Genomic DNA, 25,302 nt, shown 5'->3' with positions numbered 1-25,302 from the left:
TGGGCGTCGTTACACTACATCCTTGTGCATCGCTTCCTGCCAGGACTTTTACAGGCTTTTCCCAAATCACAGAAGTGACCTCGACGTAGGGTCATGTAGCCCAGTCGAAAATAGCAGTATATGGAAATAATATTTGTAACTTAATGAAACTCACTCTAAATCTGGATATGGATATTTATTATTTAACAAAATGTGTCTTAATCTAGAATATATCTTTGACTCACCCAGTCTCTCCAGTACCACAGTTGTATTGGCTGAAAGTACTCCAGCAAACACTTGACACATGTAAACTCCCTTGTCCTCAGTTCTGACACTCTTCAGTCTAAAAGAGAAGTTTCCTTTGGGGATTTCATCAGCGAAGAACTCAACTCTGTCTCTGTATCGCTCATCTGATGAATCTGGAAAAGCCTCATTGTTTTGATAGAGCAGAACCAGAATATCTCCATCTTCATCTGTTTTCCTCCATGAAACCTCTTCAATGTCTTCAGGTTTGATGTGAGAGTCTACAGAGCAGTTCAGAGTGACGTCCTCACCCACAGACGCAGATATGGAGCGACTCGATCCTGATACCAGCAGACGCTCTGAAAGAGTATAAACCATTTTAAATAAATAATACACACCTGGCTGTTCTACATTATATTTGTTTATATAGTGTTTTATGCAATAGGATACAGGTTTTACAGTAATAAACAGGAAAATGTGAAAAGTGTTAATGTTGGAAAATTCATCATGAAACTTATTCCAGCCATAAAGCAGCTCTACAGAAGATAGTGCCATTATTCAGCTCAATTTCAATGTTGATTCAATTCAGTTCCATAACAGTGTCTGTGAGTGTCATCATCCAGTTCAATTCAAAGTGTGGCTCTCATCCAAGGCTTTACAGTGTGTCAGTGAAGTTAAATCGATAATATAATTAAATATTGTCTTTTAAACCTCAAATTTATTTTTATTATCTAGGGCTATTTCCAAAAAACAAGCAGACTTTAAATCAAGCCTGTAAAATCTTTAACAATCTCATGTTATCATTTAGGCTAAGTGTACACTGTAAAACCCAACAAGTTAAGCTAACTCATTTAATTTGAGGAAACTTATTACCTCAATTTAATTAAGTTAACAAAAAACAATAGTTATGAGTACTCTGAACTTATTTTAATCGAGTCCACTAAACAATGATATTTTTTAATACGCAATTAAACTTTACACTGCATTTAAATACTTTATATAGCTGAAACCTCACTATATTGAGTAAAAAAATTGAAAAGACTAACTTTAAATGAACTCAGAGCACTTGCAGTTCCTGCTAGCTCGCAATATCATATACAAACTCAAATCCAATGAGTTAAGCTAACTCATTACATTTGAGGAAACTTATTACCTCAATTTAATTAAGTTTATAAAAAACAATAGTTATGAGTACTCTGAACTTATCTCAGTTGAGTTAAATAAAAGTATACATTGCAGTCAAGAAATTAAGTGATTAATTAATTGATGAATTAAGCGATTAGTGAGCATTAATTATGAACACCTGCTGTTAACAAGCAGAATCACTGAAGGAAAAAGAAACACAATAACTACAACTGACTTCCAACCACAGCCTTAGATGAAATCAACTTAAGATCAAATATGTTTAAATCTCTCAAGTTCTCAGCAGAAGAGGATTATGACCCATGATTATCCAATTAAATCTGTGGGCAAAGAGACACTTTACGTGGCTTTTCAGTCTGGAAATTCATGTTCAGTCTGTCCAACGTAACGCTGAGGTCACCTGTCAAACCACTACACAAACAACATTAGCAGCTTCACTAATTACTAACCAGTTTTACTTTTGTCATGCATCTACAGAAGTTGTTATTGAGAATGAACAGAGGTTTAGATTATGATGATTTATTGAGTTTCATTTAAAGACACCATGATAGTGGTCAGTGTTTGCTTTAGTTGGGCTCTTGACCCTTGACTTTATAACACCAGATTTTCTTCTGGCTGCTGTAACTGAGTGTTTATATAACACATTTGTTATGGCACATAAGCCAAAAGAAAATAAAAACATGTTATTGCGTTTAGATGATGCAAATCAACATTTAATAACTTGATTTTCTGATCTTTTCCAGAGCCTAGTCTCTGTGTAAACAGGTGATATGTTACTTGTATTGTTTGTTATAACAGAACTCTGATTTTACTGTAAGGTCCATTGAAGTGACAATATGATTTTTAAAACCTCTATGGTTTCATACTGACTTACACAGACATCAAGAATGAGCATATGAATCTCAACAACGGTGACCAATAAAAAAATATTCATGCCGCAATGTGTGCTGGGAGCAATGGATACATTTTGTATTATGCTAGTACCCAGCATGCATTGCAAAATGAATAGTTTTTAATGGTCACCATTGTTGAGGTTCATATGCTGAATCTTGATGTCTGTGTGAGTCTTTGAAATACAATACATTTTTTGTGAAACTTTTTGTGCACATTCATTTTGTAATATTATTCATATTGTCTGATGACCATAGAATTGCTGGCGCTTATGCTGTTGAAACACAGTTTTGAAAAAAAAATGATTAATATGTTGCCCTTTTTATCAGGGATTAGACTCTGAATAAGATCAGTGAATCAAGTCACAAAATGATCTATTGTCATCATCAGTCCTCAACCATTTATACACAATCAACAATTTTCCATGACTTTTGTACCATTATAAATGTGTTATATAAACACACAATATAGCAGCCAAAGAAAACCTTATGTGGAAAAAGTCAAGGGTCAAGAGCCCAACTAAAGCAAACGCTGATCTCCATCATGGTGACCTTAAACGAAACAAATCATCAACATCTAAACCTCTGTTAATTATAATAATAACTGTATAATAATAATAATTCAAACTGGTTAATAATAAGTGAAGCTGGTAATGCTGTTTGTGTACTGGTGTAATCCTCCTCTTTTATCTTCAGTTGATTTCATCTAAGGATGTGGCTGGAAGTCAGTTGTAGTTCTTGTGTTTCTCTTTCCTTCAGTGATTCGGCTTGTTAACAGCAGGTGTTTATCACTAATCCTCAATCATCACTTAATTATACAATTATTATTCAATTATCATTCTGGGATATAGAAATGTTCTATAACTCATTCAGTTTGAGTTCAATTTCAGTCATTCAAGTTTCAATAATATTTGAGTGCAGTGAACTCAATTTGATTTAGTACATATTACTGTTAGGTTTTACAGTGTAATAATATGCATCGCTGTGCCAATGCATAACAGTCCAAGCCATTAGATTAATCAGCTATGTTCAAAAACTGGTCATCTAGTCTGGACGCACAAAGCTCAATCAGACTATTTAAAAAATGTCTATTTAATACTATTTTGATAGTTCCAGTCCTTGATTATGATTGGCTGAATTGCTTTTGAAGCAGTTGTAAAATACTCTAAACACACACACACACACACACACACACACACCTGTGACCTCATTACATCAGCATAGCCCCTTTCACACATCCATACAGTCCTTACTGGTAAATTTCGATTCTGACAATTTACCAGAAAGGGAAGTTGTAGCATTATCAGTAAATTGATATGATTGGTATGAATTGGTATGATGCTGCATGAGAACAAGGAATGAAGATGACCGGAGCACGTAGGAGGTCAGAAAGCACTGGCGTAAGAAGTCTGCTTTGGGCCAATCATAAAGTTCTTATGGAGATTAGCACTCCTCCTCAGACAAACATTTGCATTTCATTTACAATCAACACCCCTACTACCCACGCTTATTAGAGCAGACTTTGCTTTTCCGGTGAATGTGAGCGGTAGCATGAGTGGAGCCGTTTCATAACTTAAAACTTAGTATTAAATAACAGATGACTGTAATGCTATGAACATAACATGACTAATGGACAAAGTTCACAGCTGTCACGATCTTGAATCTGCTCAAAGTACACCCAAAGATGTTGGATGAATTTAGTCATGATGATGTTGTCAACAACTAATTTCTTGCAACTTCTTTGAGACTCACATTTAAATATATGATAATCTCATCTAGGCCTACTGGTAATGCGGTTTAAGAGGTACATTGTCCCAATGAATTATCCTTCTTTTTGCAGGTCAAATCAGTCAGCCACAGTAAAGCCATAATTCAAACACAATTTACAGTTCTTGTATTTCTATAATACATTAAGAAATAAAAATGTCATGTACTGTAAATGTTTTGTGTCAGATGTTTATTTCCAGCTAAGCAGGTCCTAATTCTGTAAATCATTTTGATTTCAGGTGCATGTTCTTCATTCTTTGCAAAACACAACCTGAGGTGTTAGCTATTGAAAAGTTGGTGTGCACTTTATATCAATTAAACTTATATTAAATTATTGAGGTTGTCTTTCAGCAATAAGGATAAAGCCAGTGTATAGGTGTAGTAATAATTCAAATTAATTAATTAAAAAACTATACTTAAAGGTAGGGTAGGTCAGAATTGTCTAAAAAAAACTTTTATTCAAATTTGTTTAAACTGTCTTTATATACCAATACATAATTAAAATGCAAGTACTCTGAAATAGAGAGTATAAAAACTGAGTGACTATAGTGTATTTAATCTTCAATAAACACAGCTCATTAATTCCATTCACTCCCACCTAAAAACGGGTGCGCGACTGCGCGCACGTGGGCAGAGCCAGTAATAGCGCCGGTAGTCATGGCGACGGAGAGTGACAGTCGCGCAAGCCAATCACTTGTTTCGTCCTGGTAGGAATTAATGAGCTGTGTTTTTTGAAGATTAAATACACTTTAGTCACTCAATCTTTATACTCTCTTTTTCAAAGTACTTACATTTTAATTATGCAAAGACAGTTTAAGCCAATTTGAAAAAAAGTTATTTAGACAATTCTTACCTACTCTACCTTTAATGACCTAATTATTAACAGCTTACCAAGTTAATGTAACCATACAAATCAAAACAAACACAAAACTGCAATGGAAACCATTAAATATGTACAAATTTGTACAAACTAATAAATCCTAATGGAATGTGGGCCAAAACGCAGTACGTAGTGGAAACCATTTGCAAATGTTTTTTAATGGTTTAGTAATGGCAATGGTTTTAATGGTTTGTAATGATTTCTATTGTTTTTCCTTCAGCAGGGCGTATGCTAACTTACTTACCATCAGCGCTCATCAGTAATACTGACATCAAAACACAGATCGGTAAGTGCATCTTCAAATGTAAAAAGTTAAAACGATCCAGTGCATTTATAATGAAAATATCGCTGCTAACGGACGCTGCTGTTAGTGAAAAGCAGCGATATATTTTACTTTCACTTTCAGCTGCCAATGCTCTCGGGTGGCATCAGATGATTTTGAACGAAAATTAGGCACAAGCACGTATGAGTATGATCACACTGAAACGGATCAATCCGAGAAAAAGAAATGTCATTACAGGAATGTCGCACTCATAGATGTATAGGCTGCATCCGAAAACCTAGGCAGCTGACTTGTAGTTGAACAATGACTTTTAAGGAAAGGCACGAAGGTCTCCGGAAACAGTTTCGGACACTGCGACCCCTCTCTGTGGCCGCGTAACGTAATGACGTTGCTAGGTTACCAGCTGCTCATTAACGCCATCTGGTGTCTTCCGTGTAGTATTGAAGTGTACGATTAATGTAATAAAGATGGGGGGGAAACGAGCTTATACAGTTATGTATTAACACTATGACAATAGGCTACTCGAAGACCTTGATGAACTCACCCACCAAAGGTCCCTGCGCAGGAGGAGAAGGTTGAGAATGGTATAGCCTACTTACTTGAATCGAAGCACAGAGAGGTATGTCTCCATCGAAGGTCAGGTAATAAATTCAATATTAAAATTAGGCAATATTAAAAATAGCAGTGCTGTTCATTCTGTTTTATTACCATATTAGCCTACTGTTCATTATTGAACGTTAATTTTAACTTCACCTTGGCTGCTGCTATTATACCCATTTCCAGAAAAATTGGGACATTTTCTAAAGTGCAATAAAATAAAGAATCTGTGATTTGTTAATTATCTTAAACATTTATTTAACTGACAAAAGCACAAAGAAAAAAACTTTCACTGACCAACTTAATTGTATTTTGTAAAGATAAACAAATTTGGATTTTGATGGCTGCAACACACTCCAAATAAGTTGGGACAGAGGCATGTTTGTGCGAACTACGGGGAGCTAGGGGAGCGTGATTTTTTTTCTCAAAAAATATTGAAAATGTGTTATTTCAGTTTTGTGTAATGTGATCATCGTGGCCTATTATGTGTAAAATAGCAAAATATCATTCATTCATGCATGACGGCGATTTCTACCGGTAATTCACTTCAATAAAGATAACTATAGCTACATGCTATTCTTGTCATGAGCATCAAGGTGTGGTGGCGCTACAGTGCAAATTCCACTTATGTTAACTCAAAGATTCCTCGAAAAAAAATATAAACGAGGCCATTGATCTGCGCGCGAAGTCCTTGAAATCCAGCATGTTATTCCCAAAATGTGGGGTTGCTATAGGTCTGCGTGACTCTCGATGTCTTAGGCCTAATTGAACGGAGGAATTATGGTATTCTTCTGTAGCCCGATGAGTAATTTAACCGTTGTTCATGTGAACTCAAAGACAGCCTATGTTGTGGGTGGATGTTTCCTGTTTGACCTATCAATTCGGGTCGATAAAGTATAGGGTAAATCCTGTATAGTCATTTATCCTATATAGTGCTTGCATAAAGCAAGTAGTGCATACTTGTAGCTGTTATGTATCTGTCGTTCATTGCGTCTGTCACGTGACAAATGAACGAAAGACTCTGAAGGTAAAGTAGCCAAATTATTTATGTTCCTTGTAAATTATTTTTGACTGCATTATAATATCTTAATTCAGAATATGATCAAGATTGCATAGGTGGATGTGTTCGTTGAATTTCTCTGTTAAAAGTAGGCTATATAATTTAAAGCCCCTTAGATGAACGAAATGGCTGGAAAAATGATTCGTTCATTTTGATGAACGAGATCAAACAAGAGAGTCAGTAAAATGATCCGAACTTCCCATCCTCGTATGGCACGCGCAACATTCTCCTTTTCATGATGCCATACACCTGGCACTCAGGTACATCCACATAGCCTACTGTCTATAAACCACTCTGATGTAGTGTGCTGAATGAGGCCTGGCATTGTCTTGCTTCCCATGAAAGATGTGATCTTGATACTATTACATGTCTCTGTTCAATCTGAATATACACCTCTATGTCGATGATATCTTCACACACATGCAAGTCACCCCTGCCGTTTGCACTGATGCACCTCCGTACCATGACACATGTTTGCTTTTGCACCTGTCGCTGATAAAAGTCTGGAGGTTCCCTTTTGTCCTTGGGACTGAGAACTCAATGTCTGTTTTCCCCAAAAACAAGCTGAAACATGGACTCATCAGACCACAGTCCTCTCTGGGAAGAACGAACCTGTTTTTGTTTTTTTTTACTCTGAAGAATACTGGTATATCCTGGGGTGAAAGTCCCTAGGTGGCGTAGTTGGCTAAAGTTAAGACTGAGTATCTTAATGTGAGTTTTATTTTTGCTTATCTTAGTTATCATTTTGCTCTCCGCCTCACCATCTCGCCACACATGCAGACGTTTTATTATTTTTGAAACAAGAAATTTCTATTCTATAATGTACTTCTATAACAAAATACATATTATATGATATCTTACCTTTCAAGCAACGTGGAAGCAAAATGACTAACCAAAAAATAAACTTAAACAGCCACTGTATCTTTGCAAGCACATACGGTTATCTAGTGAAGATAAAAGACATTAAATCACTCTTATCTTTGCATTTCATGACACTTTAATTAATCATGACAAGAAAGTTCAGTAACATGCAAAATCTGCAAGTGTTTACCTGCAAAACAATATTTGCAAAATTAGTAAAACCTTAAAGAAAGCAGTCTGGTTTCCACTGTTAAGCAATGCACAGTTCAGTTCACTTGTTTTTCCAGTGCTGTTCAACACAAACACAGTCTTACACCAGAGATCTGGCTGATCTGTTCTCTTCATGACATCAGTGACTTTAAACGTCTCATATGGAGGAATCAGCACCTCTTTCTCATCGGGATACTTTGAGTATTTAGTCAAATCAGCACCTTCACAAGTGTAGATTTCAAAACAAGATTCCTCTCCAAAACCTTGCGCTACTTCACGATCAAGAGAGGAGGATGAAAATGAGCTCAAACAAACCTCTTTGCTCTGAACAACATTTGTACCACGATAAGTTACATAGCATCTATTGTGTGTTTTCTTCAGAATCTGTATCGCTTCTGTTAACAGAAAGTGAAGAGAATACCACTTGAATGTCCCCTCTTTATATTGTTGTTTGTCAGTACGAGTGGCACTCGTGAACTTACTATATACTTTAGAGTCTTTGTTAGTGTACACATGAATGGCGACTGAATGAATCTTTTGCAAGTTATCCTCTGCTTTCTTGGCTTTCTCTTCACTTTCTTGCCAAGCCTTATTAAATTCAGCTGAGGCAGATTTTTCCTTCTCTAGATATCCTGTGTTCACCAGGTCTGCCATTTCCCCAGTACAACCGTCATATTGATCATCAACTGAATTCAGTGCGTAATCCACAAGACATATCTGTGCAGGAGCAGCAGCAGTTCTGTGATCCTATAACAGGAATCATAATGATCACATCATCAGTATTCATGTCTGTAATATCTTTTCGTTATTTCCCAGGAGTTCAGCTGGGACAACGAGAGAAGATCAAGTCAGTCGCTCACAGCCAGATGACTATTCAGACTAAGAGATTGGGTTTGTATATCGCAAACCTCATCTTGTAAGCGCATTTCAAATGTTTAGCTTAGCTGACCCTGGTCGAGATCCAAGAAATCTCTTAAATTCTGAAAACCTGACAAATGGATACTTAGCTAGATTGCAAACCTGGTTCAGCACTCTCTACAAATAAAAACAGACAGAAACGCTTACAGACCATGATGTCCATGACAAGGAGCACATGATCACAAACATTATTGCAGCTCTGTCAGACAAATGGTTGTTTAAGAAGAACTGACCAAAAATAGAAAAAAAAATATATAGGCCTAATTAGCAAACCTAATTAAGTGAATGAAATACAGACTCTGGTGGAAGAAAAATATATAAAATAGAATCCTCCTGACAATGGTGGAATATTTACATTAACCAACCTGAAAAATAAGTTATCATTAAAAAGACAAATTAAGACAGGAGATGAGACTTTGTAAACAGATTTTTTTTTCATGTGTTTTTTTTTAAATATCAAAGAATATATATTAGGGAATTATTATGATTTTTTATAAACATACCTGGATTAATATATATAAATCTATAAAATAATCCTAAAAATTTACACTTGACAACTAAAGAAAACTGCAAAATCAATCACCATCAGAGGCCATCAGATGTTCTCTTAGGAGAGATACTCTCGTACTGCGTTGTCATAGCAACGCATTGGGGAAAATCCTTTTCCACGAGAATACTGAAGCAAAAAATTATCCTTAATTTTGTATCAATGTAAAACGCATTGCCACAGCATACAGACCTAGGCGAGACAGCTCGCGCGCCTATTGGCTGCTGTGTGGCAAATGCTTAAGCCAATGGAGCGAGCCCATGAGTGACGTCACACCCAATGAGGGCGCTTCGCGCCCTCCTGCGTCACGTCCCGCCGAAACGGGCGTGGCTTAGGGCTATATATTTCGCTCACAGGCTTATGAACTCTGATTTTTAATCCTTCAGCGAAGAGCACCTCATCGCTGATCCGAGCAGAGAAGCGGCGCTGTCGAGAGAGCACATCAGCGGGAGAAGTCACGACAAGCTGCTGGCACCGCCGCCTTCGTCGCCTTCCAGCTGCGCGTTCCGGCGCTAATATCCTTTCACTGTGTTGAGTGCCGGCGCGACTCACACTTTTTCTCTTTTGTATCTAGAGCGGCGTCTTCTTCGAGATGCCTCTCTGCGGTTCGTGCAAACGAACCACGCTCAGCGACGGGGACCGCCACGTGATTTGCGCTTCCTGCCTGGGCGAGGAACACGCGGCTATCGCTCTTGCGGATGGCGGCTGCCATCACTGCAAACTACTGCCTCTGGCGACTCTGCGGACTCGCCTGGCGTCGTTCCAGGAGCCCGTGTTCTCCGCTGTTGTGCCGCGCCGTAAAAAGCGCCGTGCACAGCGGAACCCCGAACCTCCGTCAAGCCGTCAAAGTTCGCCGGCGCGCCTGCGAACTGTGTCTCCGGCTTCCTCAGCGTCGATACCCGACGGACAGCGACCGCAGATTGCCGCCGCTTCCGTCGACGACATCGATGACATCGCTATCGACGACCTGCTGAGGGACGAGGACTCGTGCTCGGTTTTGGCTTCCGGCAGCGAGGATTGGGCGAGCTCTGCGGACCTCGCGCCCCCTGCCCCCACACCGAAAGGAAAAAGAGCGAGCATCGAGGCGGAGCTCATGCGCGTTCTCACTCAAGCCACGGCGAGCCTTGGCCTTGAGTGGGTTTCGCCCGAGCAGCCCGCTAAAAACCGACTGGATGGCTATTTTCTGCCCGGGGAGAAGTCGACACCTGTCTCAAAGCCCGCCCCCTTCCTTCCGGAGCTTCACGAGGAGGTCGCGAGAGCTTGGACTTCCCTGTTTTCTACGAGGACGAGGTCATCTGTTTCCCTAGCGTTCTCCGAGGTCGACGACGCTAAAAACAGAGGCTACCTTTCCCTCCCGCCGGTCGAAGAGCCTATCGCGGCCTACTTATGCCCACCCTCCGCTGGACGGCGGGCTAAGATGGCGCTGCCTTCAAAGGCTTGCCGCACGACGTCATCCCTGCTCCGTCGCGCTTATGCCGCCAACGGACAGGCCGCGTCAGCGCTGCACTCCATGGCGACGCTGAAGATATTCCAGGCCGATCTCCTCCGCAAGCTGGACGAGAACGGACCCGATGCGATCTGCGTGGTGGATCTGAGAAGCGCTACAGACCTGGCTCTTCGCGCTTCGAAGTCTGCGGCCCAAGCCATCGGACGCAGCATGGCGGCGATCACCGTGTCTGAGAGGCACCTCTGGTTAACGCTCTCAGACATGCCAGAAGCAGAACGGACCGCGTTCCTCGACGCCCCGCTCTCCCCTGCTGGCCTCTTCGGGACTTCGGTGAAGGACTTCACCGACAGGTATGCGGAGGTGCAGAAGGCGACCCAGGCTATGAAGCACTTCCTGCCGAAGCGCTCCAGCTCTGCAGCAGGCCGTGCGAAACCGCCCGCTCAGAGCTCACAGCCGAAACCGCCACCCAGCTCCTCATCTCAGCGCCGCCAGACCCAGAGCTCGAGACCGCGCTCTCGCTCTTCCGGTCGCCGCCCCGCGCCGCGTGGCTCGCGACAGAAGGTAGCGTTGAAGCCAGAGCCCCCGAAGACATCCTAGCATTGCTAGGGAAGCGCCGGTGTTCAAGTCCCGCTGCGGCCGGACCCTCACCGAAGCTCACCGCTCGTGCAGTCCCAAGAGAAGTGATTGTACCTGCGATCATTGCAGTCAACAGGCGCGTCTCAATGGCCGCTTGCCTGCACACAACAGCCGTTTTCACGGCTACCCAGATAAATCCATTAAAGAGTGCATTTTCTGGTGTCCCGGCCACGGCCGATGGTGTTTCTTGTGTAGTAAATCTGCCCGCTGTAATGTGCACATCCCTACACACAAACACGGCCCACTACCCAGTGCCCACTAATGCTACCTCCTGCTCATCGCACGGTTTCTGTAAAAACGAAACCTGCGTGCAGGCGCTCCGCTCCGGCGAGCGATGCTATAAAGGTGGTAAACGTGCCCGGTCCCCAGTGCCCGCGTTCCCACACAAGCACTACGGTTCCCATGGAACCCGTCCAGCCCTCCCTCTCCCGCCTAAAGGCTGTCGAGGGGTCGAGCGCGGACATTCTGCACGCTCTCATAAGCGCGGCCCCGGCCTCAGATGTTACGAGCAAGACACTTATGTCGCAGCTCGCGAAAGCCGCTGTATCGCGAGTCGATCAGAGCGCGCTTTTCACTCAACCCCTAGCTACACGTGCAGATGCATGGGAAAAGCTTCCCGGGGTTTCAAAATGGGTGATAAACATCATAAAAGAAGGCTATTCGCTACAGTTTCGCAGACGCCCTCGCCGCCACGCGGCGCGCGTCGAGACTTCGGTAGATTCGAACGTAGCACATCTACTTCGAGCCGAAATTCAGAAACTTCTGAGAAAAAGGGCTATCGAACCTTTATCTCAGGCTCAGAGCGAAGGGGGGCTTTACAGCAGATACTTCCTGGTACCCAAGAAAGACGGGGGTCTCAGACCCATACTAGATCTGAGGCAGCTGAACAAAGTGCTTGTGAAACGCCAGTTCAGAATGCTAACGACCAGAAAAATCCTCGCGCATGTTCGCCAAGGAGACTGGTTCGTGTCAGTAGATCTAAAAGACGCGTATTTTCAAATACAAATTGCGTCACGTCACAGGCGATTTTTGAGATTCGCCTTCGAGGGCCAGGCATACCAGTACAAAGTCCTGCCGTTCGGCTTGTCTCTAGCACCCCGTACATTTACGAAGTGCATGGACGCAGCACTCGCTCCCCTCAAACTGCAGGGCGTTCGAGTGCTGAACTATTTGGACGATTGGCTCATTCTAGCCCAATCTCATTCAGAGATAGTGGCGCACAGAGCACTGCTGCTGAGTCACCTCGAGAATCTCGGTCTCACAGTAAACTGGGAAAAGAGTTCGCTATCTCCCAGTCAGAATATTTCTTTCCTGGGACTAGAACTGAACTCGCTGTCGATGGCTTTTTGAGAATTTTTCTCAAAAAGCAAGGACGCTCTGGCTCATCAGTGGCCACGCCGTCCCCTGTATGCTTTTCCCCCTGTCTCCCTCCTGACTCAGGTGGTGGAGAGGATCAGGGAAGAAGGATGCTCAGTGCTGCTAGTAGCGCCGCTCTGGTTGAATCAACCCTGGTTCCCAGCTGTGATGCAGTTAGCCAGCACCGCCCCGTGGCCAGTGCCTCTGAGGAGGGATCTCCTCTCTCAAGCAAACGGCTCGATTTGGCATCCTCACCCGGAGCTATGGTCCCTTCATGTGTGAGCCATCAACGGGTATCCGCTGACCTCCCTCAGGGAGTGCTAAACACGATCACACAGGCTAGAGCCCCGTCTACGCGACGGCTCTATTCGTCGAAATGGTCAGTTTTCTCTGGCTGGTGCACGTCTCGCGGCGTGTCACCCCCAGACTGCGGAGTGACAGAGGTTTTATCCTTCTTACAAGAGATGTTGGATAGCGGGAGATCCCCTTCCACACTCAAAGTATACGTGGCGGCTATAGCGGCTTTCTCTGAAACCGCGCACGGCCAGTCCATAGGAAGGAACGATTTAGTCATTCGGTTCCTTAAAGGAGCTAGGAGACTTAATCCACCCAGACCTCCCACAGTTCCCATTTGGGACCTTTCCACGGTGCTGGACGCCATGAAGGGTCCTCCTTTCGAGCCTCTTCAGGAGATTGATATGAAACACCTGTCGCTCAAGACTGTGTTTCTCCTGGCTCTCGCTTCAGTGAAGCGCGTTGGGGACTTACACGCGCTCTCGGTGAGCGCGTCGTGCATGGAATTTGGGCTTAATGACTCCAGAGTCGTGCTCAAACCTAAGCATGGTTACGTTCCGAAATCCCTAAACACACCGTTTAGGGCGCAGGTTATTTCCCTGTCTGCCCTTCCGGTCACCGGGGATAGTATGGACGAAAATCTCATCTGCCCGGTTAGGGCGTTGAGAGCTTATGTGTCACGCTCGTCTGCTTTCAGACAGACAGAGCAGCTCTTCGTTTCATTCAGTGGGCGTCTCAAGGGACTGACCACTTCGAAACAGAGCCTATCCAGATGGATAGTGGACGCTATAGCTCTAGCGAACGCATCCAAAGGCATTCAGTGCCCTTTGGGTGTTAGGGCGCACTCCACGAGAAGTATGGCTTCTTCGTGGGCTTGGTCGAGTGGGATTGCCTTACAGGATATTTGTATGGCGGCAGGCTGGGCCTCACCGTCTACATTTATCAGGTTTTATAACCTTGAGGTACCCGCCTTAAAGGCCAAGATATTTTCGGTTTAAATAGCCGTATTTGTTAGACTGACTTTTCAGTCGTCTATTATGGCATAATTATGCTAAAGCTGCTGAGCGCAGTTTTTTCTGTACTTTTTCTGTACAGTTTTTTCTGTTTTTTCTTTGTGGGAGATGGTGGTTAGAATCCAACTCTTTCAGGATTCTCTGTGAGTCCTAAAGGTGATTATGTACTGTATGAACCCCAGCTCAGTGCTCTGGGTCTATGGTGTCGGATCACTGCACACACGGCGTCTTACAGGGTGTTCCCCAATGCGTTGCTATGACAACGCAGTACGAGAGTATCTCTCGTAAGAGAACGTACTCGGTTACTAACGTAACCTCGGTTCTCTCTAGAGAGAGGAACGAGTACTGCGTTTCTTGCCGTGTATGCGCTCTGGTTGCTTTCGCTTTAAAAATCAGAGTTCATAAGCCTGTGAGCGAATTATATAGCCCTAAGCCACGCCCGTTTCGGCGGGACGTGACGCAGGAGGGCGCGAAGCGCCCTCATTGGGTGTGACGTCACTCATGGGCTCGCTCCATTGGCTTAAGCATTTGCCGCACAGCAGCCAATAGGCGCGCTAGCCGTCTCGCCTAGGTCTGTATGCTGTGGCAATGCATTTTACATTGATACAAAATTAAGGATAATTTTTTGCTTCAGTATTCTCGTGGAAAAGGATTTTCCCCAATGCGTTGCTACGACAACGCAGTACTCGTTCCTCTCTCTAGAGAGAACCGAGGTTACGTTAGTAACCGAGTACGATTTATGTCATGAAATTATGTTAAAAGGAAATAATGCACTTGTACACAAAATGCAATTGGACACTTGGAAATAATGTGTGTGTGTATATATAATCATGTTTTGTTTTAGAACTGAATATATTGTGTATTAATTTATATAGTAATACATGCATGGGGTGCATAAGCATGGTAAAAATACGATTATTTGAAATTTCACTTAATTCAATTTTACATTAAGACAATCACCTGTTACCAAGTCTCCTGTCCTTGTGAAACCATAGCACATAGGCTACGTGATACCCTTAAATAACATACAAGTTTAAGAACACAACAATACTTCAAAACAATTGCAACACGGTCTTTTACCAAGGTAACGTTAGCTAGAAATATGTTAACAAGGCATGCAACGCAAGTTGAGCACACTAATCATTAAATATTATCAGATTTTTATATTTTAAAAACAACATTGATGTAACTACATACACATACTTTCACATGTCAGTGTATTATATACATATTGTAAATCAATGCATTTATTGACTACAAATGACCAAAAATCACAGTTCTGCTCTCTTACTCCATTGATTTGAATTGGCGCTGAAGCACTTCCTGGAACTATCCGCCATCTACGCGAATCACGTGACGAAGAACCATTTGGAACTTCCGTTGTCGCAACTCTCTCTCTATAGAGCTGGTAAGTCACGCCCCCTCCGTAAAACCCTGCTGGACCTCAAAGTTGAAAAAGCGTCAATGCAAGTGAATGGGAGAAAATAATTATTTTCTGGTCCCGTTTGAATTGTGCCATGAATGTGAACATATTGTAATGACCCGGCCGTCAGCACTAGCAGCTGGGTGCATTATGGGTAATTGTGTGTTGGGAGTTGATTTATGTGTTATTACAGCAAGATCGTTGAGTTTTTGTGATAGTAAAGTTATGTGTGTTATGTTCAAGTTAAGTCAGGTGTTCTTGGTTCATTACTGCCTTATGTAAAATGTGTCTCTTACCGTCATGGAGAGAGGTGTGTAAGGGAGGGACTTGGCGATAGGGCCTTGCCTGTGTGTTCGTTCTTTGTTTAAAATAAATGGAGGAGAAAGACAACAGTACTGCCTCCTGCTGGTTTATTTTAACAATACTCCACCTGCTGAAACACTCATGGTCGTGCGGTGTATGGGACACGAGTGTTCATATCTCGTGCTAGTAATTAGCCTAGTAAAAGTGCAATAGCATAACTTAGCTCCGGTTAGTCCCACGTTTTAGTGAAGAACTACAAGTTATTACAGTGGTGTCAGAAGTGGGATTCTAAAAGCTGTTTAGAAGACGCCGTTATGGAGCGAAGTATAGGCGAATTAGAGCGTGCCATTCACGAAAACAGCATCATGCTAGAGCGTCTGACGAGTGAGACACCGCGGAGGAGCAGGGCTCCGCACCAGCCTGACGGCGCCAGCGTTCACCGGACCGTGTACCGCTCTCCTAGTTGCAGGCAGAACGAACTTCCGGCCGTCTCACCGACACTCCAAATTAATGGCCGACCGGGCTCCCTCACACGATCGCCCGCTAAGCTGCCACGATATAGCGGGTTGACGCCCCTGGAGCCCTACCTGGCACAAGTCGACCTGGCCGCCCTCCACGATGGGTGGAGCTGTGAGGAGACAGCGATTCACTTGGCCCTCGCCTTGGAGGGCCCCGCACTCCAGGTCCTCATCGATCTGTCTCCTGAGGAGCGGCGTGATCTCCAGGCCCTCACTGCTGCTCTCAACCGCCGCTTCGGGCAGAGAACCTCCGCAGAACAGAGCAGGGAGGAGCTAACTAACCGACGTCGACGTGAAGGAGAGAGTGTGGGCGCTTTCGCCGCTGACATCCGGGTCTACGCCCGGAAGGGCTACCCTACCTTCCAGGTCGCAGCAAGGGAAGAGCTGAGCCTCCATGCTTTCCTGCGGGGTCTTACACCTGAGAGGCTCCGCCAACATGTCCGCCTATTGTCACCCCGAGATCTAAGTGAGGCGCTGAGAGAGGCTGAGAGAGCTGAGGAGGTGCTACAGGCTGGGCCGGCAACAGGTCAATCTCCACTCCAGCGTCATCTGACAAGAGCCGTAGAACGGGAGGTGGATGTGGTCCGATCTGAGGAAGAGGTCAGCCGGGTTCAACCAGTGGAGACCCCCCGACGGAGGACGAGGCTAGACCGCTGCTACCGCTGTGGAGAACCGGGGCATTTCGCCAGGGACTGCCCTGCCCCGAGCCCCCGGCCCCGGGCAACGTCACCCTCGGGAAACGACCTCGGAGTGAGGCATTGAGGGGACCCTCACCCCATTATTCAGCACCCCTCCACAACGACTGCCCTACTGTGGGGCGCTGTGGGTTTGCCGGAGGACTGTACTTGGACTGTGTTGTTGACGGGCAGCCCTGCAGCGCCCTGGTAGATACGGGGTCCACCATTTGCTTGCTGCGAAAAGGACTGTTGTCAGGAACGTCCGGTCCTCTTCCGGAAGACTGGACCCCCACCATTACTGAACTGCTCACTGTCACGGGTGAAAGGACAGTAATGCCGGGAAAGAAACTGTTGTCTGTGGTGGTGGGGATGAGCCAGACGAGCCACGAGTTCTGGCTCGCCGATATCAGAGATGAGTGCATTGTTGGCTTGGACTTGTTAGCCCACTGGGGAGCACGTGTCGATGTGCCTGGGGCCGCCCTATGCTTAGGTAACGAGACCGTGCCGCTCCGATTGGGCCGGAGCCGTCATGGAAAAGCTCCGACCCCCAACCGCCACACGAGAGCGGCAGAGACTCAGGTGGAGCCCTGTGGGAGTATTGAAGCTCAGACCACTGCATCTCAGCCACTACCACCACACGCTCCATCCGCCCCCCCGTCACCGGAAACTGTTGTTGCTGTTGAGGAGTTGGGGCGGCGAAGCAGTGAGCATCTGAGCACGACGCAGCAGGAGCAGCTACAGAATCTATTGGGGGACTTTGTGGACATTTTTGCAGCCCGTGAGGAGGACTGTACCAGAACAGGTCTGGTGCAGCATCAGATTGACACTGGCCCCGCTGCCCCCATTCGCTTGCGCCCCCATAGACTGCCTCTCGCCAAGCGCCAGGCTGCTGAAGAAATGATTAGAGAAATGGCAGCTAACGGCATTATTGAGCCCTCAGACAGTCCCTGGGCTGCACCCATGGTCATGGTGCGGAAGAAAACGGGCGCGTGGCGCCCTTGCGTGGACTTTCGGCGACTAAATGCGGTCACCCGCAAGGACTCATACCCACTACCGCGCATTGACGATGCATTGGATTATGTAGCTGGATCCTGTTGGTTCAGCTCTTTGGACTTGCGCAGTGGGTATTGGCAAGTGGAGCTGGCGACAGAGGCCCGACCCAAAACTGCATTTACAATAGGGCAAGGACTGTGGCAGTTTAAAGTGATGCCCTTTGGACTGTGTAATGCCCCAGCCACCTTTGAGAGGCTGATGGAGCGGGTCCTTAAAGACATTCCCCGCACCCGCTGTGTGGTTTACTTGGACGATCTGTTGGTCCATGCCAGAGACTTTGACCAGGCTGTCCACAACTTACGGGAGGTCCTGACGGCCATCCGTAACGCTGGGTTGCGGTTGAACCCGGCCAAGTGCAACATGCTCACCCGCCAGACGCAGTTCCTGGGACACGTGGTCAGTGAGAGCGGGGTGGCTACCGACCCGACAAAGGTGGCCGCGGTGAGGGACTGGCCCCCACCGACCAACATCACTGAGCTGCGGAGCTTCCTGGGCTTGGCCTCCTATTACAGGAGGTTTGTCAGAGACTTTGCAACCATTGCCAGCCCCTTACATCAGCTGACAAACAAGGGCCGGCGTTTTGGGTGGTCGGAGGACTGCGCTGCGGCCTTTCAACAGCTAAAAGCGGCTCTCATCGACGCTCCTGTCCTGGCCTACCCTGATCCCAACCAACCGTTCCTTGTGGACACTGATGCCAGTAACGTGGGGGTCGGGGCCGTACTATCCCAGAGGAGGGAGAATGGAGAGCAAGTGGTGGCCTACTATAGTTGCAGCCTCAGTCGCCCAGAAAGAAATTACTGCGTCACCCGGCGGGAGTTGCTAGCGGTGGTCCTAGCCATCCGTCACTTCAGGCCCTACCTCCTGGGCACCAGGTTCACACTGAGGACGGACCACGCTAGCCTCACTTGGATGCTGAATTTCCGCCAGCCAGAGGGTCAGGTGGCAAGGTGGCTGGAGATCCTTCAGGAATACGACTTTGAGGTTCAGCACCGACCAGGGCGGCAGCATGCTAACGCTGACGCCCTCTCCAGACGTCCATGCTTTGTTGACGAATGTCGGTACTGCAGTCGCCAGGAAGAACGAGGTCTGGGGCCATCGTCGGCAGCAGTAAGGCCGGATGACTTCGGCGGAGATGGGGAACCGTTCACCACCGAGCAGCTGAGACAACAGCAGGCAAGTGATCAAGTACTGGTGAAGGTCAAGGGCTGGTTGGAGGCCCAAACACGTCCGGACTGGCCAGCCGTGTCCTCCCAGGGGCCCGAGATTAAAACGCTTCATTCTCAGTGGGGCAGCCTGGAGCTCCACGAAGGCGTGATCTACAGGCGGTGGCAGGCGCCGGGGGGGGGGATTGACCGTCTGCAACTCCTGGTTCCCCATGCTCTGCGGCCGGTGGTCCTCCGTTGGGTTCATGGGGCAGCTGGAGCCGGCCATTTCGGGAACTCCAAGACAGTGCGGCGGCTGCGGCAACGTTTCTACTGGCCGGGATGTCGGCAGGACACAGAGCTGTATGTTCATTGCTGCGATATTTGCACGGCACAGAAGGGACCCAGCCGACGCTCTCATGCGCCACTACAGCAGTACCTAGTCGGGGCGCCTATGGAGAGGATTGGGGTGGACATCTTGGGTCCATTTCCCATCACAGATGCCGGCAACCGTTTTGTCCTGGTCGCTATGGACTATTTTACGAAGTGGCCGGAGGCATATGCGGTGCCAGATCAGAGTGCTTCCACTACGGCGCAGCGACTAGTGGATGAGATGTTTGCCCGGTTTGGGGTGCCGGACGAACTTCACAGTGACCAGGGGCGTAACTTTGAGAGCCGAGTGTTCAATGAGGTGTGCCAGCGATTGGGGGTGAAGAAGACAAGAACCACTCCCCTTCACCCTCAAAGCGATGGACTAGTTGAGCGGTTCAACCGCACCCTGGCCACCCAACTTGCCATCTTGACCAGCCAGCACCAGAGAGACTGGGACCAGCATCTACCTCTGGTCCTGTGGGCATATAGGACAGCAGTGCAGGAGTCAAGTCAGTGCACACCGGCGGCACTGATGTTCGGGAGGGAGCTCCGCACGCCGGTGGACTTGGTGTTCGGGTCGCCCCCCGAGCCGGAGATTGCTGGTGGGCCAGAATTGGATTACTTCAGGAAATTGAAGGAACGTCTGAGCACGGTCCATCAAATGGCCAGGGAGGCTCTGGGGGACGCTGGAGCCCGCCAGAAGCGGGCATACGACGCCCGGGCCCACGGGCCTACGATTGGGCCAGGGGACAGAGTGTGGGTGTTCTGCCCCCAGAGGAAGCGGGGGTTGTCACCCAAACTGACTCATCATTGGCAGGGACCTGGGGAGATTTTGGACAAAATTTCAGAGGTGGTCTTCCGGGTCAGAATGCCTGGACGGGGTAGACGGGTGGTGCTTCATAAGGACCGATTGGCACCGTACCACCCACTGGCCCCAGAGCAAAAGACTGATGGAAGCCAGAGAGGCTCTCCGAAATCCACTCCCAGCGCCGAAACAGACAATGACGGACTCAGGGCTGAGCCTGGTGCTGGGGGTGGAACACCAGGGAGGCCTAAGCGTGTTCGACGCCGGCCGGGACATTTGTTGGATTTTGTTGTGGGAGATTAGGGTTGTGGGGACACTAACCCTCTTGGGTGGGGGCTATTGTAATGACCCGGCCGTCAGCACTAGCAGCTGGGTGCATTATGGGTAATTGTGTGTTGGGAGTTGATTTATGTGTTATTACAGCAAGATCGTTGAGTTTTTGTGATAGTAAAGTTATGTGTGTTATGTTCAAGTTAAGTCAGGTGTTCTTGGTTCATTACTGCCTTATGTAAAATGTGTCTCTTACCGTCATGGAGAGAGGTGTGTAAGGGAGGGACTTGGCGATAGGGCCTTGCCTGTGTGTTCGTTCTTTGTTTAAAATAAATGGAGGAGAAAGACAACAGTACTGCCTCCTGCTGGTTTATTTTAACAATACTCCACCTGCTGAAACACTCATGGTCGTGCGGTGTATGGGACACGAGTGTTCATATCTCGTGCTAGTAATTAGCCTAGTAAAAGTGCAATAGCATAACTTAGCTCCGGTTAGTCCCACGTTTTAGTGAAGAACTACAAGTTATTACAATATGTTGTCTGTGAATTTTTTATATAATCTTTCATGTTACAAGTTTGACAGTATATGGTATGATTCGTCGGCTAGCAGTTGTGGAAAAGACATAACGAGAAAGACTACATGTCGCCTATGTGACGTCACCCCATAAAGTTGACTTACCCGTGGTTTTCGCCAACCTCAACGATTTTGTCCTCTCCCTGAAAGAAGGCGGTGAAGTGCACCAAAGACACAGCCATGTCTAGCGGGATCCGTGAGCTAGAGCCGTGTGCTAGTGGTGTTGACGTTTCAAACGCGTCGAAAGCAGCGAAGAGTTGTAGTCCACAAAGTGCTCTCACACAAAGTCGTATCAAACTTCTACCCGCTAAATTGTAGCATTCTTCACACGAAAGATTATATAAAAAATTCACAGACAACATATGTTCACATTCATGGCACAATTCAAACGGGACCAGAAAATAATTATTTTCTCCCATTCACTTGCATTGACGCTTTTTCAACTTTGAGGTCCAGCGGGGTTTTACGGAGGGGCGGGACTTACCAGCTCTATATGGCTCTGCCGCGCACTAACCCCCAAACCCCACCCCCCAGATCCTTCTTGTCGGTTATTGGCTGGAACTCTGTTTGTTATGTTGTGGTAGCGATAACGATTTACTTAAAAGCTAGCGATGTCAGATTAATGTGATAAGCAATAATAGACCATATCTAATATATGTTGATGAGTAAGTTATATTTAGCAATATAAACAACAAGGAATGATAGTAAATAGAGATTCAAAACAGAAAGCTATACGGAGCTTAGCAGCAGCAACGCAGACCATATGAACATTTGTATGAGTACATTTATTTGTGTAGCAATGTTACACATAAACAGAAAATTAACATTTGCATGTCTATTTTTCATTTGCATGTCTACAAAATTATTCTAATTAAAATGACAGAATAATACTTGTGAAGGACTTTTTCACTTTTTCTATCTTATTCATGGCTTCCATAGAAATGGCATCTTAAAATCATATAAGCCAGAATCAACTATTTTCCTCAGTGACAAAGTCAAGATTATGCGAGAAAATGTGCATTTATATATCTAAAAAGATGTTGCTTCTTTGTATTTCAATTAGGCTATGGTTGCTGGCATATTTTCTGCCCAATTTAACAGAAACGAGAATGAATTCTGTGCGCTGTGAGAACGCCGGTTACTGGTGTAACCTTGGTTCTATGAATAGTGGAAGACCGCCAGAGACGGTCGAACATAGTGGAAGGAGTCGCGTCTCGCGAGCCATATCGAGAATCTCGTATTGATTTGTCACCTGTGACCATGACCGATGACGTGTCGGCAGCTATATCCGGTCCGTTCACGTCACGGTCGTTCTCTGTAGTCATTCTCAATCCGAGTGACCAGAGACTCTGGCGGTCTTCCACTATTCATAGAACCAAGGTTACACCAGTAACCGGCGTTCTATTTCACTGTTACAGACCGCCAGAGACGGTCGAACATAGTGGAAGACGAATACAACCAAGTCACGAGGGCCGCTCACCTAGATACTGTCCGCTAACACAGCAGAACTGACCAAAGGAATAGGGGCCACATTAATCCTGTAGAATCTTGTGAACGTGCAAGGTGACGACCATGTAGCCGCTGCACATATATCAGAAAGGGGAACTCCCCGTAGTGCTGCCCAAGAAGTAGCCACTGATCGGGTTGAATGGCATTTAATGGATGCTGGAACTGTCTGACCAGCCGAATCATATGCCTGTATAATGGTATCCACCACCCAATGAGACAACCTTTGCTTCGACAAGGGTGAGCCCCTCTGACAGGCATCAAAACGGACGAACAGCTGATCAGTGGTGCGCCATGAAGCAGTCTTCAACACATACTGTCGCAATGCTCTCACTGGACACACGGCTGTCTGGGAAGCCTCTTGATTAAATGCCGCGAGCTGAATGGGCTGGTTCACAAAGTGATCAGACAACACTTTAGGTCGGAAAGCTGGATTCGGCCAGAGTGTAACCTGATTGTACTCGGGCCCCCATCTGAGACACTGTGGACTCACCGAGAGAGCATGAAGCTCACCTACTCTTCTGGTTGACGTTATAGCCAAGAGAAAAGCAATCTTCATCGAAAGACTCTTAATATCAGCTTGTTCAAGTGGTTCATAAGGTGGTAAACGCAGGCTGTTAAGCACCATCTGAAGATCCCACTGGGTGTGCATTATCCGTACCGGTGGATTAAGACGTACTGCTCCCCTAAGAAAAGCCACCACCAACTTTTCCGCACCAATTGATTTCCCCCCCAAGGGGTTCCGATGTGCTGACATGGCTGCCACGAATACCCTTAGAGTCGCTGGGGACCGCCCAGTGTCCAATAAATGTTGTAAGAATTCCAACACTGAACCGATGGAACAAGTGACTGGGTTAACAGATCGATCTGTACACCATGAAACAAAGATCCTCCATTTACTGGCATAAGTGCGACGTGTTGATGGGGCTCTTGCATTCATGACAGTGTTCCTCACATCTGCGGAACACTGTGAGAGCTCCTGCTCAACCCCAGGGGCCATACACATAGATTCAACCTGCCTGGTGAGGGGTGCCAAAGCTCCCCGTTCATTTGTGACAGTAGGTCCCTCCGAACTGGCAAAGGTTGTGGTAGACCGGTCGTAAGGGCCACTAGGAGACTGAACCACGGTCTCGCTGGCCAACAGGGTGCCACTAGAATAAGCCTGTGTCGTCTCAACTGCACACGCCTCAGCACAGGCCAGAGAAGTGGAATTGGAGGGAAAGCATAGAGGAGGAGGTCTGGCCAGTCGTGGGCCAGGGCATCCTGGCCCAGTGATCCCTGCTCCTCCTGCTCCGCAAACCACTGCGGACAATGTGTTGTATCCCTGCTGGCAAAGAGGTCGATTGCTGCGGTCCCATAAAGTCCCCAAACTGACTGAACTACCGCCTTGTGCAGACACCAGTCCCCTGGTTTCGGACCCGATCGAGAGAGTGAGTCTGCCACTCTGTTGCAGTGACCAGGAATGTGTGTCGCTCTGATCGACAGAAAGTGCTGGTTTGCCCACAACAGCAGCACTCGTGAAAGTCGAAGGCAAGGTAGAGACCTCGTGCCCCCCTGGTGATTGATTAAAAACACCACTGTGGTGTTGTCGGTCCGCACCAGGATGTGCCTCCCCGATAACTCCTGTCTGAAGTGTCTTAGGGTGAAAAGCACTGCCCATAGCTCTAGGACGTTGATGTGAGATGTCGCCTGCTGCAAGGTCCAACTCCCCTGCACGCCCTGGTGTTGCCACAGCCCTCCCCATCCGGAGAGAGAGGCATCTGTTGTCACTACTTCTCTGCGTGCTGGGGGTGGTCCCATTGGTACACCCCCTTGTAGAAATTGTTCCCGTCTCCAAAGCCTCAGGGAGACAGAGCAACTGGTTGTCACCACAACAAGGGTCTGTCGGTTGTGAACCGCTGACAACCGTCTGGCTATCAACCAACGCTGAAAAGGACGAAGGTGCAACAGTCCTAAGTGAATGGCCGATGAGGCTGCCGTGAGAAGGCCCGCTAGCCGTAAGAAGTGAAGGTAAGGTAGCTTGCGTCGAACCTGGAACCTCGCTATGGCTCCTCGTATAGCCTGCCTCCTGCGTGCTGTGAGGGTAGCCCTCATTATTCTGGAGTCCAGATGTAATCCCAGAAAACATATTGACTGGCATGGTGTAAGGCAGCTTTTCTCCAGGTTTACCCTCAGTCCTAGAGCAGTAACATGCTCCAGTAGGCGCTGTGTGTTGTTGGCCACCTGCTGAGGTGATCTGGCACAGATTAACCAATCGTCCAGGTAAGGGAGAATCAACATGCCCTCCCGTTGTAGAGGTTCTAGCGCCACTTGCATACACCGTGTGAATACACGGGGAGAGAGGGAGAGGCCAAATGGTAGGACTCGATATTGGTATGTCCTGCCCTGGAACGTGAACCGAAGAAACCTTCTGTGATGAGGTGCAATGGGGATGTGGAAATATGCATCCTTCAGATCCACAGAGGTAAACCACATGTCGGGTTCGACTGCTTGCAGGACATCCTTGACACGTAACATGCGGAAAGGAAGGTGTTT

General features: G+C 46.6%; 2 protein-coding genes and 1 long non-coding RNA gene across 3 annotated transcripts in view; 1 reads left to right on the top strand and 2 right to left on the bottom strand.

Annotated features, from left to right (window-relative positions):
• Window positions 1-5,553, bottom strand: part of LOC307008436 (uncharacterized protein) — a 29,534-nt gene extending 23,981 nt beyond the window's left edge. The window contains exons 1-2 of the mRNA XM_079631227.1: window positions 5,147-5,553; window positions 225-581 (exon numbers count right to left, since the gene is read on the bottom strand). Coding sequence (XP_079487353.1) covers window positions 225-581; window positions 5,147-5,198 — 409 coding nt within the window. The 5' untranslated portion in view covers window positions 5,199-5,553. The remainder of the gene's footprint in view (window positions 1-224; window positions 582-5,146) is intronic.
• LOC306996046 overlaps window positions 1-25,302 on the top strand; it is a 404,126-nt gene that overhangs the window by 53,274 nt on the left and 325,550 nt on the right. The gene's annotated exons all lie outside the window — the stretch shown is intronic.
• Window positions 7,890-10,473, bottom strand: LOC307002928 (NAD(P)(+)--arginine ADP-ribosyltransferase 2-like; the record flags this gene model as incomplete). The annotated part of the gene is made up of 2 exons (XM_079620933.1): window positions 7,890-8,660; window positions 10,249-10,473. The coding sequence occupies 2 exons, from the start codon at window positions 10,471-10,473 to the stop codon at window positions 7,890-7,892; spliced, it is 996 nt and encodes a 331-aa protein (XP_079477059.1).

This window comes from Phoxinus phoxinus, assembly GCF_949152265.1.
Source record: "Phoxinus phoxinus genome assembly, chromosome: 1".
In the NCBI taxonomy this organism is placed as follows: Eukaryota; Metazoa; Chordata; class Actinopteri; order Cypriniformes; family Leuciscidae; genus Phoxinus; species Phoxinus phoxinus.
Note: the sequence above shows the minus strand (reverse complement) of the source record. Positions and strands in the feature narration are given on the sequence as shown.